Consider the following 16,216-nt stretch of genomic DNA (forward strand, 5'->3'; position numbering starts at 1 on the left):
AGGGAAAATACCGCAAAAACTAAAAGAAAAAAAAATGAGCATAAAATGTGGACAAGTCATAAAAAGATATAAAAATTGCCCTTAATCATATGAAAAGATTCAAAAGACATTCAGCCTTACTTGTACTACTTATAGACTTACCTTCCAGACTGGCAAAAAAATTTAATAGTATAATAAGCAGCTCACTCTTGACAAGGATGTGGGGAAACAGGTACTCTCACACATTGCTGGCGGGCATACAAAATCCTTATGGAGGAGAGGCTGGTGATCAGTAAGTACTTGTCTTTTTGCCTAGCAACTCCACTATGCAGGAGACCCAGGTTCAATCCCTGGTCAGGAAGATCCCCTGGAGAAGGGAATGGCAACCCCCTCCAGTACTCTTGGAGTGTGGGAGAATACTAAAGCTATACCTCCACCAGTATCAATATACACACGCACAAGATTATTTATTCATAACACTGTTTGTAATTGCAAAACGCTGGAAAGTACCTAAATGCCTGCTAAGTCACTTCAGTCGTGTCCAACTCTGTGCGATCCCACAGACGGCAGCCCACCAGGCTCCCTCGTCCCTGGGATTCTCCAAGCAAGAACACTGGAGTGGGTTGCCATTTCCTTCTCCAATGCATGAAAGTGAAAAGTGAAAGTGAAGTCACTCAGTCGTGTCCAACACTTAGCGACCCCATGGACTGCAGCCCACCAGGCTCCTCCGTCCATGGGATTTTCCAGGCAAGAGTACTGGAGTGGGGTGCCACTGCCTTCTCCGACCTAAATGCCTATGTATTAGCAAATGGTTGAATAAACCATGATACATGGTACATCCACACAACAGATGACCATGCAGCTGTAAAAAGAGAATGAACTGAAAAGGACTGATTCCCAGGATGCATCATAAGTGAAAAAGGCAAGATAAAAATGAGTATCTATGGTGTGCTACTCATCATGTAACAGGGGGGATAAGAACATGGGAAATAGATGGGGAAACAGTGGAAACAGTGTCAGACTTTATTTTTCTGGGCTCCAAAATCACTGCAGATGGTGACTGCAGCCATGAAATTAAAAGACGCTTACTCCTTGGAAGGAAAGTTATGATCAACCTAGATAGCATATTCAAAAGCAGAGACATTACCTTGCCAACAAAGGTTTGTCTAGTCAAGGCTTTGGTTTTTCTTGTGGTCATGTATGGATGTGAGAGTTGGACTGTGAAGAAGGCTGAGCACCAAAGAATTGATGCTTTTGAACTGTGGTGTTGGAGAAGACTCTTGAGAGTCCCTTGGACTACAAGGAGATCCAACCAGTCCATTCTAAAGGAGATCAGCCCTGGGATTTCTTTGGAAGGAATGATGCTAAAGCTGAAACTCCAGTACTTTGGCCACCTCATGCGAAGAGTTGACTCATTGGAAAAGACTCTGATGCTGGGAGGGATTGGGGGCAAGAGGAGAAGGGGACGACAGAGGATGAGATGGCTGGATGGCATCACTGACTCAATGGACGTGAGTCTCAGTGAACTCCAGGAGTCGGTGATGGACAGGGAGGCCTGGAGTGCTGCGATTCATGGGGTCACAAAGAGTCGGACACAACTGAGCGACTGATCTCATCTGATCATTTGTGCAAAAAGAAATACAAGAAGGATAAACCAGAAACTACTGACCTTGGTAACCTATGGGTGAGAACACAGTAGAAAAGATGAGAGATGTGGATAGAATGAGTGAGGGTGAAGAGTAACAAATCTCTGAGTATATATTTTTGAGTAATATATACTACTGACTATATTTTATATATGGGTATATATATTACATATAAAAAGAAATGCACACATACGTGTGTATATTTTCTATACATTCAATACATATGTATTACATAAAATGTAATATATGAGTCATTATTCTATAATATAATATACATATACTTAGATCATGCTTATATTCTATATATACACATATATGTATTTATTTATATTTATAAAATAAATGGACCAAGCTATAGTTCATTAAATGAATGAATCACACTCAGGAGGATGGGGAGAACTAAACCAAGTAACTTCTGAACCTAGCATTTGCACTGTATGCCCCCAGGCTAAACAGAAAAAAGAAAACTAAACAAATATCAAAGATTACTTATCAGAGTTTATCCTCCAAAGAGGACAGATTAGCAACTGAAATTACTTTCTGTGTATCCTAGGTCTGAGCAAATAAGTAAATACACTATGAAGAATAAAAGCCAATTTTCTTTTAGAAATAGAAATAAAAAAACAAGCACAAGTAAGAATGAGGCCTGTGGTTTGAAGTAAATGTGAAGGTATCAATATGAACTCATGATTTTTGACATTTCAATAGATAGATATATAATAATTAGACATATGTGTGGAGGCTATATGGAACATAATGTAATATAACACTATAATATGATATAATGTAAAATAAATAATATGTATAGCTTAGGTCTATCTGCTAGGGCCTCAAAGCTTGATTTCTCAGGAGCAATGAGCACATCTTAATGCCAAAATTTTGTCTTCTAAATGCGATTCCCCACCAAGAGGAACCAGGGCCCGTTAGAGAAATAGTTGATTTCAGGGCTGGGTCTGGGAAAGTACAAGATGACCCTGGAAATTCTTGCTATGCCAGAAAGTAAAGACATGCTCAAAGAATAACAGAAACATTAACAAGAAGACACAGGAAGCAGCCTGAAGAGCTCCCACTGGGCAACTCTGAGCCAATTTCAGCATGAAAATTAAAAATGGTAGTAACAGATTATAACCCTTGGAATAAAATTAAGAATCCATGAGTCCATATTGATAATGAGAGACCTGGAGCTGAACAAGGCATTGGTCAGGGTCCAAGAAGTCCATAGTATAGTGGGCAAGACAGCCCCAAACAGATGAGCACGGGGAGAGTACCCCTCTCACATACAGGGCAGCACTAGCTCCCTACTGACAGCTCCCTGGAGGAGGTGCTGCTGGGTATGGGAAAGGGTCTGGGTGGGGAGGACTCACGCGGGCCCTTTGCGCATCCGAGGCGTGCTCATGGCCCACTGCTTGATCTTGTTCAGGCTCTGCTCGCTGACGAGCCGCTGGCCCTCAGAGGGCATGCAGTCCACGTACAGGTTGTACAGCAGCAGCGCCTCCGTGTTCTTGCGCAGGGCGTTGGCCTCGACCACACGTCGTGTGAACACACATGGGTCCTCAGCACAGAAGAGGAGCTGGATCCTTGGCACCCAGTACTGACAGATCAGGAGGGGTGACCTTCCTGGGGATGGGTGGAGGGACAAAGGAACAGCCAGTGGGGCCCTCTGGGCAGGAGCACTAGATTCCGGCCTGGCTCTGCCACTGATGCACGGGGCTCTGAGCAAGTGACCCCATCCTATCGGTGAAAGGGGTATGACAATGCTCCCTGCACTGCCCACATCACAAGTTGGATCATGATTGGATATGAAAGTGCTTCGTTAAATGTGAAAAGCTGGGCATGGACAAGGGGTTTCAAAGGAGTGGGCTATTTAAGCGCCCATTCCTGGATGCCACAGCCAGGGCGGACATCACTCATTGATGGGCCTCGGGCTCCTTCTCAACATGACACTGAAAACACCATTGCCAGCTGCTCAGAGGTGACATATCAAATAACGACCAGCTGCCCTTCCTGGGGTCTCTGAGTGGTGGGTCCTCTGATTCTCACTGGTTGGGGGACAGACAGCCACAGGACAAGAGAGCAAGGGGGGATTCAGACCTCAGCTGGTTATGCCCTGGGCAGGGGCCGGCCTCAGTCACAGGCCAGGCCGGGCCTGAGCTGGGGGTCTGCCTGAGGCAGGGGCAGAGACCTCGTACCTTCAGGCGTGACCCCGCCATTCAGGATAGGCTTCCCCGTCTCATCTCGCACTAAGCCATCCTCACTCGTCTTGTGCACTAGGTACAGCTTGTTCTCCTTGTCGTAGTCCAGGACACCGACACTGCACCACTTGTACTTCAGCTTCTGACTCTTGGGGTCCTCTGAAACAGGAGGGGAGTCTATCAGTGCTCCCGGCCATGGGGTGGAGTGAGGCTGCTGCATGTGGGCAGTGGGTGCTAGGAAAGGTCTCGGTGGTCACTGATCTGGCCTCTCTCCCGCCACACTGACTCCCTTTCTCTGGCTGCAGCAGGGTGGGGGCCCTGCCTCCTCCCAGCTGAGCTGGGCAGGAGGAGCCAGGAGGGCCAGGCCTCTCTGCTCTGGTCTCTGCATGGCTCCCTCAGGGCAGCGAGAGACACAGGCCAGCAGGGCTGGGACCGGGAGGCAGGAAAGCCCGAAGCAAACAGATTCGGTTGCGGATCTAGGTGTAAAGCTCACCATGTTCCAACTGGACCCTTTCGAGGCTGAGGGAAGTCCTGAGGCCTTATGTGGCAGCTGAGGCCCCAAGCCCCTCCATCAGAGCAGGGCAGGGTAGAAGATGACAGCTACCCTGCAATGGCTTCAGAGTGGGCCTTGGGGTCTGTTTGGTCAGAATGCACCCATGCCCTGGCCTGAAATTTTTGACTCCTTTTGCTCACCTCCTGCCACTGCCCCCCTTCCTCATCCCTCTCCAGCCACACTGGACATCTGGCTACCCCTGATCTAGAGCTGGCTCCTGCCTCAGGGCCTCAGCACTGGCTGCGCCCTCTATCTGCAACAGTCTTCGCCCACATCACCTCGATGCTGGCTCGTCCCCTGCTCAAGTGGCTTTTCCTTGGAGAAGCATCTCTGCCTAAAATAGCACCTTTTCCCCCGGCACTCTCTGACCCTGTCTGCATATCTCACAGAGCCTGAAGTCATACTGTGTACACATCCTCTCCGGGCCGGAATTCCGAGTAAATGCTCCCGCTGACCGATGCCAGGCAGGTGAGGACAGGTGTGATAAACCTCACCGGCTTTGGTTCTGTTTGGCTTTTCCCTTCTCGTCCTAATTAGTTCCCTTCCTGAAAATGCTGACCTGTTCTTGGCTCAACTTAGAGGGAAAGATGTCACGAGAAGCCCCCAGCAGAAAGCAGAGGCCCCTGGCAGAAAGGCTCCCGACCTGTCCCTCCCATTAGAGCCGCCACTGAGGGCCCGGGCCGTGTGAAGCGGAATCGGCAGAAGCACCTCGGGGAAGCCACTGCCTGGTGCATTTAAGGTTAATGCAGCCCCAAACTTTCCGCTTTTATCACCAAGAATCAGAGATCTGGGAACAATTGAGTTAAATTATTTTTGTAATTAAGTCCAAAGTAAAGGGATCATTCTGGGTTTCTTGTCTAGTTCAGAGAAATTGATTCCAGCATTAATGCGTTTTTAAATTGAAACGCAAACTTACAGCTTGCACAATGGACTTGCTGTGGGCCCCCTGGAGGTAGAGCAGTCTGAGAACCAGCGTGGCTCCTAGAGTCCTGGCTCCCGTCTGGGCGCTGGCCCATTGGGCTCACTCCCCACTCCACGCATGGGGCAGAGAGCAGAGAGGCCCTCGCCCAGCACAAGGGGATGGCCACCTTCAATCTCAAGACCCGGACCTTCCTAGGACGCCTACATGTAGACTAGTCATGCAGGCCAGGGCGGGAACCATGGAAGGTCAGCCTGGCTCTGCTCTGGACAGCAGCGGACTGGAGAGAGCGTCCGAGGCTGCCAGGGCAGATCTGGGGCCAAAGGAGGGACAGACACAGACAAGTTTAAGGTCTGGCAAAAGTGTGCAACATTACTGTGGGGATGTGGGTGTCACAGCGATTGTGAATGGGTGACTGTCGACATGTGTGTTTGTGTGGTGAAAATGTGCGTATGACTGTGTACGTGTGTGTGAGAGATGGTGGGTGAGAGTGACAGTGGGCTTATGAATGTGTGTGTTTGAAAGCAAGTATATGAGTGTGTCATAGTGTGTGTGCTGTCCATGCAGAGGTGAAAGCCAAGAGGCCACAGATACAGGTGGGGCAGAGGAGTTTCTGGGTGATAGAGTGGAATTGTGCCCCTTATACACACTTGAACATGTCTAATAAGCCTGCCTATTTTTCATTACCAATAAATCGAAGACTTTTCTTTAAGACACAGCTGTTCCCTCCCCAGCCCACCAATCCATGGCATCCCTGGCCCCTGCCTTTCCTCCTGTGGGGCCAGCCCTCTGGCCTGTATCCTAGCTGGGAGGGAGGCCTCAAAATGTGGGGCCACCGCCTCCCACGGTTGAGGCTCAGGACAGCCAAGGAGTCCGTGGCTGGGTTGCTGCCAGGACAGCATGGTGCAGACCAAGATCCTGTCCTCCCTGCTCCCGCTGGCCCTGCTCACCGTGCCCCAGGAAGTCATCGGTAGGCAGGAGGGCTTTGCCAGGGACAGGTTTCCTGTTCTCAGACCCTGGCTCCAAGCCCATGTTGATCCACTCAGTGGGAGTCCGGCAGTCAAACTCCTCATTGTCAAACACCTAGGAGGAAATAGCAGGTGCTGGGCAGAGGCAGCTCATCCTGGCGGCCCCTGTGGGCTGAGCATGCGAGGCTAGAGGTGCCCGGTAGCCTCCTCCCTGGATGCAGATGCACGTCTGGGGACCAGGGGCCCGAGTGCCCCCTCTGCTGCTCACAGGGCTCCGTGAAACCCTGTCCAAACAAGCTACCCTGAGGTTCAGGCAGAGGGGTGACTGGGGACTCAGAGCAGGCCCTCTCTTCCACTGGCCAGGACCACCCAGCTCAGGATCAGTGCAAGAGGCGGTCCTTGGATTTTCCTGAGCGCCCACCCTGACTCGGAAATGATGGCGACTCAGGTTGTCAGGAGGGTAATGTGCATCGAGATTCCACTCTGTCTCCCCAGACACACTGCCAGGCAAGAGACAGTCAGGGCCATGGAGAGAAGGGCAGGGAGGTGGGTGAAAACCAGAGCAGGCTATGCTCTCTCTTTCTCCTCCCTGGACTCCATTTCCCCACAGAACTCCAAAGAGGCTACACAGTTGCCCTCCTCTACTCCAGCTCTCTCCAGCCCAGTGACCCCAGACGCAGTGGTCAAAGGGAGCTGAACGCTACTCCACAGTCCCTCTGCGCTGCTTCTTGACGCCTGAGGAGGGGGTGGGGCCAGAACTCATGCACAAAGGCTTCCCCAGTCTCCCAGAGAAGCAGCAGAGAATCAGCATCCCATGGGTGCTGGGTACCCCCCCGCCACCATGCCCCAGCCTAGGATGTTGAAACTCCCCCTGCGGAGCAGATGTCCTGTTTGACATACAAGTGTTTGTCATTGCCAGGGGATCCCCCTTTTGAATTTGACCCCTCTGCTCGGGTCTTGCACCCCCATCTCCTAACCATCAACTCTCCGTGGACGCTGGACTCACCTTCAGTGGGAGATAGATGGGGAAGAGCGGGTCATGACCCTGCTCAATAGTCTGGGGGTTGTGGGGGTCTGGGTGCCTGGGCATGAGCTTGTCGGAGTCAATGCCCTCGTTGGCCAGCAGCTGCTCGATGTCCAGGCTCAGGTAGAGCTGCTTCCTCCTGCCCAAGGGAGACAGAGGGAGCTCATGACATCTCAGCTCAGGTGAGTCGCCCCCTCAGGTGTCAGCAAGGGCCCATGGAGTTGAGGCAGTAAAGGTGGGGCTCAGGGACCCCTCCAGGGCCCTATGCTCTCTGGAACCCATGAGGAAGTGGTGTGATGGCTGGAGCCGCTCTCCAGGGCCCCAAATACCCTTGCATCCTGCCTGCAGTCCCACCACATTGACTTAAGAGCCACCCTCCTTGATTTCACAGCAAGGAAAGCAATGTGTTTCCACTAAGAAACCAAAGGGCTAGAAGAGCTGATTGGAACACTTGCAACACAGACCCATCTAGGTAACCTCTGCCATGAGGATGGTCACCTAGCTGCCTACCATCCGTCACCCCTTGTGGTGGGCAGATGCCACCTCCCACCGCCGACCCAGCCATACCTCTCGATCTCAATCTTGCGGGGGCACTGGCCCGGCAGCACCATGTAGGGCACCTGTACTTTGGGCTCGTAGGCCTGCAGCGGGAAGTCAGTCTGGGTGAGCAGCTTGGTGGTGGACCCGATGCGCTCGCGCTCCAGGCGCTCCTCGAAGTCCTCAGAAACCTCAAAGGTTCTGACTGCGGGCAGGGGCAGGGGTGGGGACTCAGGCTGGGGCCCGACACCCCCAGCACCATGCTGGGCAGGGAGCAGGCATGTGGCTTTGGGGCAGGGGGAGTTCAGAGTGGGCCTGAGGCAGGGAGAGGCCAGATGTACACTGGGAGCCCCGGGGGATCCTGAGCCTGGAGGATAAGGGGCTCTGGCAGGCCTGTTTTGGGTCGTGCTCTTCCTGCCCAGAGCTAGTCTCCTCGATCGTTCTCCTCCATGCTGCCCATGACCCTGCTGCCAGTGGCTTTTGCTCAAGCCAGGTGCTGAATCAAACTACTCGCCAGGATTACAGCTGGATAGGAAGATGAAGTGGTAGCTCCCTGCATGTCTGGGTGGGTTCCTGCCATCCCCACCCCGCAGGCCCTGCCAAGCATCTCGGGGTCTGAATGCCATGCATTCACTGGGACCGCTTCCAGACATAAGGCATCCTCGACACTGTAGGAGAGGGTAGCACCACCACCCTGCCCCCACGGGGTCCCCAAGTCACAAAATGGCCATCCCTCCTCAGACAGGCTTCCGTTCCAGTTCTGAGGGCAGGGGCACTGGGGAGAGAGACCAACTGGTAGGGTGACATTTCAGTTTCCCGGGACTCAAGATGTTAAGTGGGAAGGAGAGTCTCAGGCAACCCAGAGAGGTGGGGAGGGGGTGTGGAAAAAAGCTTCGGGGGATGAGCCACCTTTCCCAGGGCCGGGTGGAGGGGGACCTTTGGACTGCTTAGTGATGGCCCCCAACCACTCTCCTGGGAGGTCCTAGGAACCCCCTGCCTGGGCCTCAAATCTCTGGGGTCAAGACGTAGCCACATGGCAAGAGGGTCCACCTTGGGTGTACCCACTCTACAGGCTTACGGAAGCTTCCAGAGGCTGAGCAGGGGCCATCCCCCTGCAGTGAAGTCAGCTCTTTTATCAGAGCTGTTGGGTTCTGAGGGAACCCAACGCTATCAAAAAGCCCTGGACCAGAGGCAGTTTTCAGATTCCTAATCATCTGCTCTTGAGCCTGTGGGTCCGTAACACACTCCACCCCAAAAATCCTGAGCTTCTGGGCCTGGCCCTGCCCCTGCAGGCCCAGAGCCCTAGGCATCTTCCCAGGCCTCCACAGCCTCCACAAAGCCTTCTGCCAAGAGCCCTGACTGCCACCACTCTCTGACCCTTCTGGGCTGCTCTTCCTCATGTGGGTGGGGACACAAAGCTGCTGACCAACCCTTCTCCCATCCCTGCCCCTGCCATGGATGGTGGGAGCACCATTCCCAGTCCCCCACAGCCCTTGATCTGTGGTCTGTAACCATTCTCTAGGCCACAGATACTTGTAAAACTGCTGACCGCAGTAGGCTGCGTCCTCACATCACTGCACAGAGGCACATACATGTGATGTTTCCTCTGCCACCTCTGGGGAGTCACAGACCACCACCCCCGCAAGAGGCCTGTGGGTCCCAAGAAGGCGAGTCTGGACAGTGCCAGCACACAGCCAAGCCTCTCCTAGGGGTAGAAAGGAAGGGCAGACAGCCAGGACCATGGAGGACCTGGGCCTGATTGAAGGGAGTGTCCTGCCTGCTGGCCAGTCAGGAGGGTCCCCCCCAATTCCTCACTGCCTTTCAGGGCCCCTCCCTGCTCACTGCCTCTCTTGGAGCCACCCTCTGCTCCCTTCTGCCACTGGGGGCTGCCCCGCACCCTGCAGGCCTGTCTCAGACTTTACAAAACTCATCACGGAGCCTTAGAGGAGCATCCTTCTTCCCCTCCCCAGCAGTGACCTCCCCGGCACCTTCCTTCTCCAAGTCCTGTTTCCGGTACTGTGGCCTGAGCTGGAGAACAGCTCAGACACAGTCCTGAACTCCTCCAAGCCCGTGTTCCAGGGGAGGCAAGAAATATACCTGTCAATTTCCCACTGGCCCCATCCAGGCTGAGAGAAATGAGGCTCCAGACCTCAGCAGCCCCAGTACACCTGGGCACCCTTGCCATATACAGCTTTGCCGAGAGTAATGACTAAGCAACTGTGCTTCACTGAGCACTCACCACGAGCGGGGCCCTTGCAAAGCACCTTGTGTCTTATTATCCCCATTTTACCAGTGGAGGAAATTGAGACCCTCAGCCAAGAGCAGACAATCTCCCTCAGGCCAGAAGCACTGCTTTTGAAGGCACCCACCCACAGAGCCTCGCTGGGCACTGACCTTCTGGGGTGAACTTGTCAAGGTCGGCCTGCCACAGGAGGTCCAGGTTTGTGCAGGGGCCATGGCACACTTCCTGAAACCAAACCCCACAGCCTTGAGGGAGCGTAAACATCCTGAGGACAGGCAGGATCTGGAAGGACGCCCAAGGCCAAGTATCTTCCCTGAGTCCACTAAGCTGCACTCCAGGCGCACAGGGACAGGGATGGGAAAGAATCAACGGAGAAGAATTTGCACAATTCCTCATTCAGAGGCCAAAGTGGGTGACAAGCGATGGACACCTGGGACACCCTGGCCCAACCCTGCTCTGGTCATGCACAGGCCCCTCCTCTCTCTGAGAACAGTCCTGGCGTGTGTCCAGGGGCTGGGCCACAAGACAGAGGTCCTCTGCCTAAAAGCATCCTAAGGCTGTGCGGGACCCACGGGGCTCTTTTCACCCTTCCCTAGTTATATCCCTTCCCTTCTCTGTCCTCCCCCGCCCTCCATCTCTCTACTCCTCTACATGGGCCGTGGCCTGTCAGGGATCTCCAATCTTTGTACCTTCTGTTCCCCCTGCCTGGAACACCCTCCAGACCCCATCCTACCCAGCAAATTCATACCTATCTTGTAGATCTAAGTGGTACATGACCCCCTCCCCAGCCAGAGTTGGGGGCAGGAGTGGGGAAATACTTCCCCACCAACCCACTGCCCCATGACACTGGGTATATGGATGACAATCCTCGTGTGCTGTCACCAGGGATGGATGGGCAGATGGGTGGGTGGGCAGAAAACTGCTAGACTGATAGGCGCCTGGATGGATGGATGAAAGGAAGAAAGGGCAAATGAAACCCACAAGGAAGGTTCAGGCTTGGTAAGGGCACGGCTGCCACACTCACCCCAAGTTTATCCAAGCTTCCGGGGCTGAGGATGTCAGAGTAGAATCCGCGCTGCTTCATCAGGGGGTACTTCTTGTCAGAGCCTGTCAGGGGCAACTTCCGGGGCTGCCCCAAGTCTGAGGGCATGGGTGGGGTCACGGACAGAGGTAAAGGTGGGGTCTTAGGGTCAGGGCTTGGAGGAAGTTTCTGTGACCCAGAATCTGGTCCCTGAAGAATCCTCCCCGGGTCACGCTCCAGGTCTTTCAGATTACACTCAGGGCCCGCAGAGGTCCATCTGCACTCTTGGCCCTGAGAGGCCCTTCCTGGGCTGTGGCCTTCTCTGTTAGGTTGCTCCATGCTGCTTTCTCAGGGTGATGTCCCAGCCAGAGTTCCTAGGACAAGATACTGATGTCCACTGGGCCCTGGTCAGCCTCAGCTCAGCTCCCAGGGCCACCAGAGTACAGGGATGTCTAGTCGGCCACCCCACAACATGCCCCAGCCCCAGACGTGGAGAAGAGAGAGGGGAGTACTCTCCTAACCTGAATATTACTCAGCCACAAAAAAAAAAAAAAAAAATGCCATTTATAGAAACATGGATAGACCTAGAGATTATCATACTAAGTGATGTAAGTCAGACAGAGAAAGACAAGTACCATGTGATATCACTTATATGTGGAACCTAAAACATGGCACAGATGAACCTATCTATGAAACGGAAACAGACTCACAAACATAACGATCCGACTTGTGGTTGCCAGGGGTGGGGCGTAGGGGTGGAGGGAGAAGGCTGGACTGGGGGTTTGGGGTTGGCAGATGCAGACTACTGCCTACAGGATAAACGGACAATAAGGTAATCCTGTACAGCACAGGGAACTAGATCCAATCCCCTGGAAAAGTGAAGTGAAGGTTGCTCAGTTGTGTCCGACTCCTTGCGACCCCGCGGACTATACAGTCCATGGAATTCTCCAGGTCAGAATACTGGAGTGGGTAGCCTTTCCCATCTCCAGGGGATCTTCCCAACCCAAGGATTGAACCCAGGTCTCCTGCATTGCAGGCAGACTCTTTACCAGCTGAGCCACAAGGGAACCACAAGAATACCAGAGTGGGTAGCCTATCTCTTCTCCAGTGAATCTAATCCCTTAGGATAAACCATAACGGAAAAAAGTATTTTTTTAAATGGCTATATGTATATGAGTCACTTGGCTGTACAGCAGAGATTGGCACAACATTGTAAACAAACTATACTCAATAAAAAACTTTTTTTAAAAAAAAGGCAGTCAGTCTACAATTATCTCAATAGAAATGTCCATTTAAAGGAGGGCATCTCAACAAAAAGAAACAGAGGCCTGGCCCAAATAAGGCCCCCTCCCACTGCCCAGTCCCATTTCCCACCCGCTGCCCACAGGAGCGGTGGGACAGGCCTCTCTTTCAGCGGCGTGTTTGGTGCTCCGTTATCTTCATTTTAGCCTGGTGGGACTGGCCGGTGCAGGCCGCTATTAGTTCATGGCAAGGGAATCTTGCCTGGCCTGACCCGAAGGGTGGGGCAGGCAGCCAGACTGTCTGGGGCAAGGCTACCCAGCAGTGTCAAACCATCCTGTGGCTGCTGGAGTCTGCTTCTAAGAAGGGGGTGGTGAGTTGGCAAGACCACTTGAAGGCACAGGAAGCACAGATGGTGCTCTGGCAGCAAGCCCCGCACTGCAAGGCCAAAGGCCAATCAGCTTTTCACCAGTCAAGCATGTCCCACCAGAACTCTGCTCCCTGAATCTACTCCCTGGTGGCCAGACGTCTCCCGGGGCAGGTGCTGAAAATGACACTGAATCTGGCCCACCTGTCTGACTGTCGCCAGCCCTTCCCAGAGCATCTTGAAGACAAAGGACCCACTGGCCCCATCATGGCTGCAAATCCACAGGTATCTGCTTCATCTTTTAACAAAATCACCAAACAGAAAGAGCATGCCTTCGAGAGGCTAGGTCAAGGCCCCACACAAAGGCATTCCATTCCCTGGTCTCCCTGGTTCTCAGATAGGCTTGACCATGCGTGGCTGTTTCCTGCTGTGTTACAAGACTGACGGACGTAACAGGTGCAGAAGCGTCCAGGAAGCTGCAGTGTTGCTGGGGGCAAAAGGAGCCAGTGACGAGTGCACATGCTGCCCCTGGGGGCCTTTTCCCTCTGAGCAGGTTGGCAGTGGGGCGTGCATTCAGGCATGTCCCAAGACGGAAGATGGGAGAGAGGTGCAGACTCAGAATCCTGTTTCTCCTCCATCCCTCAGCCGCACACAGGATCAACGGATCCCTTCCAACCTCACCCAGCTCTGGACACCTAGACTTCACCAGTGTGCACAGGATCAGTGACAGACAGGCAGGCAGGCAGACAGAAAGACCTCTGCCTCTTGTCACAGCCTCACAGGTGACAGCAGCCTGCACACGGGAATGGGTGTGGCTGGTAAGAGAGAGGACATGGTCTCCAGCAAGGCCTCTGCTGGGCACCCTCTCATTTGTGTGAGGGAACTGGCCGGTAGGAGGGCGAGGTGGCCCTGGAAGGTGCAGCGCTGGGAATGGTGACTGGCACTGGGAGTTTAGATGGAGTTCACACATTATCTTGTTTAAATCTCTGAGGTAGGAACTGAGACTATTCTCAATTCTTAGAGATTCAGAGGTGGGAAAAACGAGGCTCAGGAAGGGTAAGTGACCTGCTCAAAAGGCACTACTGGAATGTGAACACAAGTTACTGTTTCTCCAGGAAGATTACCTGGGAGCCCCGCTGGTGTGAGTCAGAGGAGGCTTCGGGTTGGATTCACAGACATTCAACCCTGTGTGACCTGACCACTTGCCGGGCACTTGGCTAGATGGACATAGATGAACAAGGGACAGCTACTACTAGAATCACCAATCCACAAACAAGGAAACTAAGGTCCATAGAAGTTAAGAAACTCGGAAAAGGCACACAGCCAAGAAGTGGCAGAACCATAATAGAAACTGAGGTCTTCGCCTCTGGCTAGCCTAAAGATCCTTGTCCTTGGCTTCACAACAGTGGTTCTCAAACTATGTGCCAAGGAGCCCTGAGGTTGAGCAAGGTGAGTGCCTAAGCACAAGGGCTTCTGAGCCACCCAACAAGGACCCTGCGCCTTTATCTGTTTTACATATTAGGGTTCCGCTCAAGCTCAAATGCAACAATTTTCAAGTAGCATTCATCTCTGGAACCTCAACACCTAGCAAGGGACTAGCATGGGCTTGACACATGGCAGGTGCCTAGAAAGCATTTGGTGAGTAATTGCACGAACGACTGAATGAATGGGGAAAGTAGGGAGGAAGTTGATCCTGTAAGCCCTGTGAGACAGCTGCAGCAGCACTCTGCCGATTTACGGATGAGACACTGAAGACTAAGAGGACTGGGCAGTGGTCAGGCTCAGGAGAGGGGCTGCATGGCCGCTGAGGACCAGAGACCTGGCTCTTTTCCTCATGGGAAAGGAGAAGGAGGGAGCTATGCTCTCAGCATGGGGTGGAGCAAAAACATAAAAATTTTAAAAGTGGTCTCGTCAGTATGGAACTTATCTACAAGATTGTTTAAAAGCGTGCCCCACTCCCTTGCCACTGACCAAAGACAAGAAATCGCTTGTGGGCTCGTCGGCAGGGATGTGAATCCTGAGCCAGGAGGGCGTCCTCTTTGGTGTACACTTGCCCCCCGCGCCTTATTGAGGTCCCCCTGCAGGTGTTGGCCCTGCGATCCCCCAGGCCCACCGACCTACCGACCTACCGGCTCCACCGCAAACGGTGTGGGGTCCGGCTGCCCGTCTCTATGGAGAGACGCTGGGTCCGTTGCTAAGGGGCGGGACCATCCGGGAAGGCTCGCGGGAGCTTCCGTCAGTAAACCTCCGTAGGTCTGCACTGGTGTCCCCTACACAACGCCGGACTTGGTTCCTCCCGCCCAGACTCGCGCAGCTCGTCCACCCTGGACTGGTCCACCTCCGGGCGGCTGGATGGGGGTCGTCGGGAACGCATCAGCCGTCTAGGCTCTCAAATCCAGCCTCCAGTATCCATCTCCCCTCCCAGACTTTTCTAGAGAAAGAGACAAAATGTGCAAAAGCTGTTTTCAAAGTGTGAACAACAACTCTAAAGGGTCCACTCTGAATCCTGGTTAAAAAAAGAAAACCCAAGTTATATAAATAACATGGGAAGAATAACTGGGGAAATTTACAAACTGAAGTTTGTATGTAAGGCACAGATGTCAGAAAGATGGTCAGTTCACTGTGGGAAAGGGTCGTTTCTGGACCCCCACATCACCCAAGACTCAGCTTACACACACACATACACACACTGCTGCTGCTGCTGCTAAGTCGCTTCAGTCGTGTCCGACTGTGTGCGACCCCATAGACGGCAGCCCACCAGGCTCCGCCGTCCCTGGGATTCTCCAGGCAAGAACACTGGAGTGGGTTGCCATTTCTTTCTCCAATGCATGAGAGTGAAAAGTGAAAGTGAAGTCGTTCAGTCGTGTCTGACTCTTCACTATCCCAAGGACTGCAACCCACCAGGCTCCTCCGTCCATGGGATTTTCCAAGCAAGAGTACTGGAGTGGGGTGCCATTGCCTTCTCTGGCGCGCGCACACACACACACACACAGCCCTAGAGACTCAACTTAAACACACACATACACACCTGCAACTCCACCTCAGCCCTCCTCCGGGTGGGCAGTGGATGTGCCCAATACTGAGAATTTGGAGATCTGAAGGTATATAGATGCCCTCTGTACCCACCAGTCTTTCCATTTTTCTATAAGGAGAACAGGTGGATTACAAACCAAAGACAATGTAAAAAATAACTCTACCTCAACCTGAGAATCCCTGCCCAGAGCCTTCTCAAAACTGGCTGCATTTCATAGATGGGAAAACTGAGGCTTGATAAGACAGGTTAGTATTGGGGTTGGGGGAGCATGGTAGGACCTGATGCTCATTATGTATGCAAATACCTGATTTTATTTGATGTTTTAGTAATGCTGACTTGGTGCCAGGCCTGTGCTGGGGACTAAGTATCCAGATTTGAACTGGACCCTGCCCCTGCCATAAAATGTCTACTTAGTGGGAGAGAGCCAGAGATACCAGGTCACAAAGAACCCAGAAGCAGAGTTAAAGCTGTGACTAGAGACAATGTCAGGTAGCG

At 52.8% G+C, this 16,216-nt stretch overlaps 1 protein-coding gene across 1 annotated transcript in view; it reads right to left on the reverse strand.

Annotated features, from left to right (window-relative positions):
• DNAH1 (dynein axonemal heavy chain 1) overlaps window positions 1–14,932 on the reverse strand; it is an 80,351-nt gene extending 65,419 nt beyond the window's left edge. Inside the window, 8 exon segments of the mRNA XM_070359417.1 lie at window positions 2,990–3,242; window positions 3,815–3,976; window positions 6,240–6,372; window positions 7,264–7,420; window positions 7,849–8,023; window positions 10,213–10,285; window positions 11,085–11,455; window positions 14,817–14,932. Of these exon segments, the coding sequence (XP_070215518.1) occupies window positions 2,990–3,242; window positions 3,815–3,976; window positions 6,240–6,372; window positions 7,264–7,420; window positions 7,849–8,023; window positions 10,213–10,285; window positions 11,085–11,420 (1,289 nt within the window). The 5' untranslated portion in view covers window positions 11,421–11,455; window positions 14,817–14,932.
• Window positions 14,933–16,216: the final 1,284 nt, after the last annotated feature.

Source organism: Bos mutus, chromosome 22 (assembly GCF_027580195.1).
Source record: "Bos mutus isolate GX-2022 chromosome 22, NWIPB_WYAK_1.1, whole genome shotgun sequence".
Lineage (NCBI taxonomy): Eukaryota > Metazoa > Chordata > Mammalia > Artiodactyla > Bovidae > Bos > Bos mutus.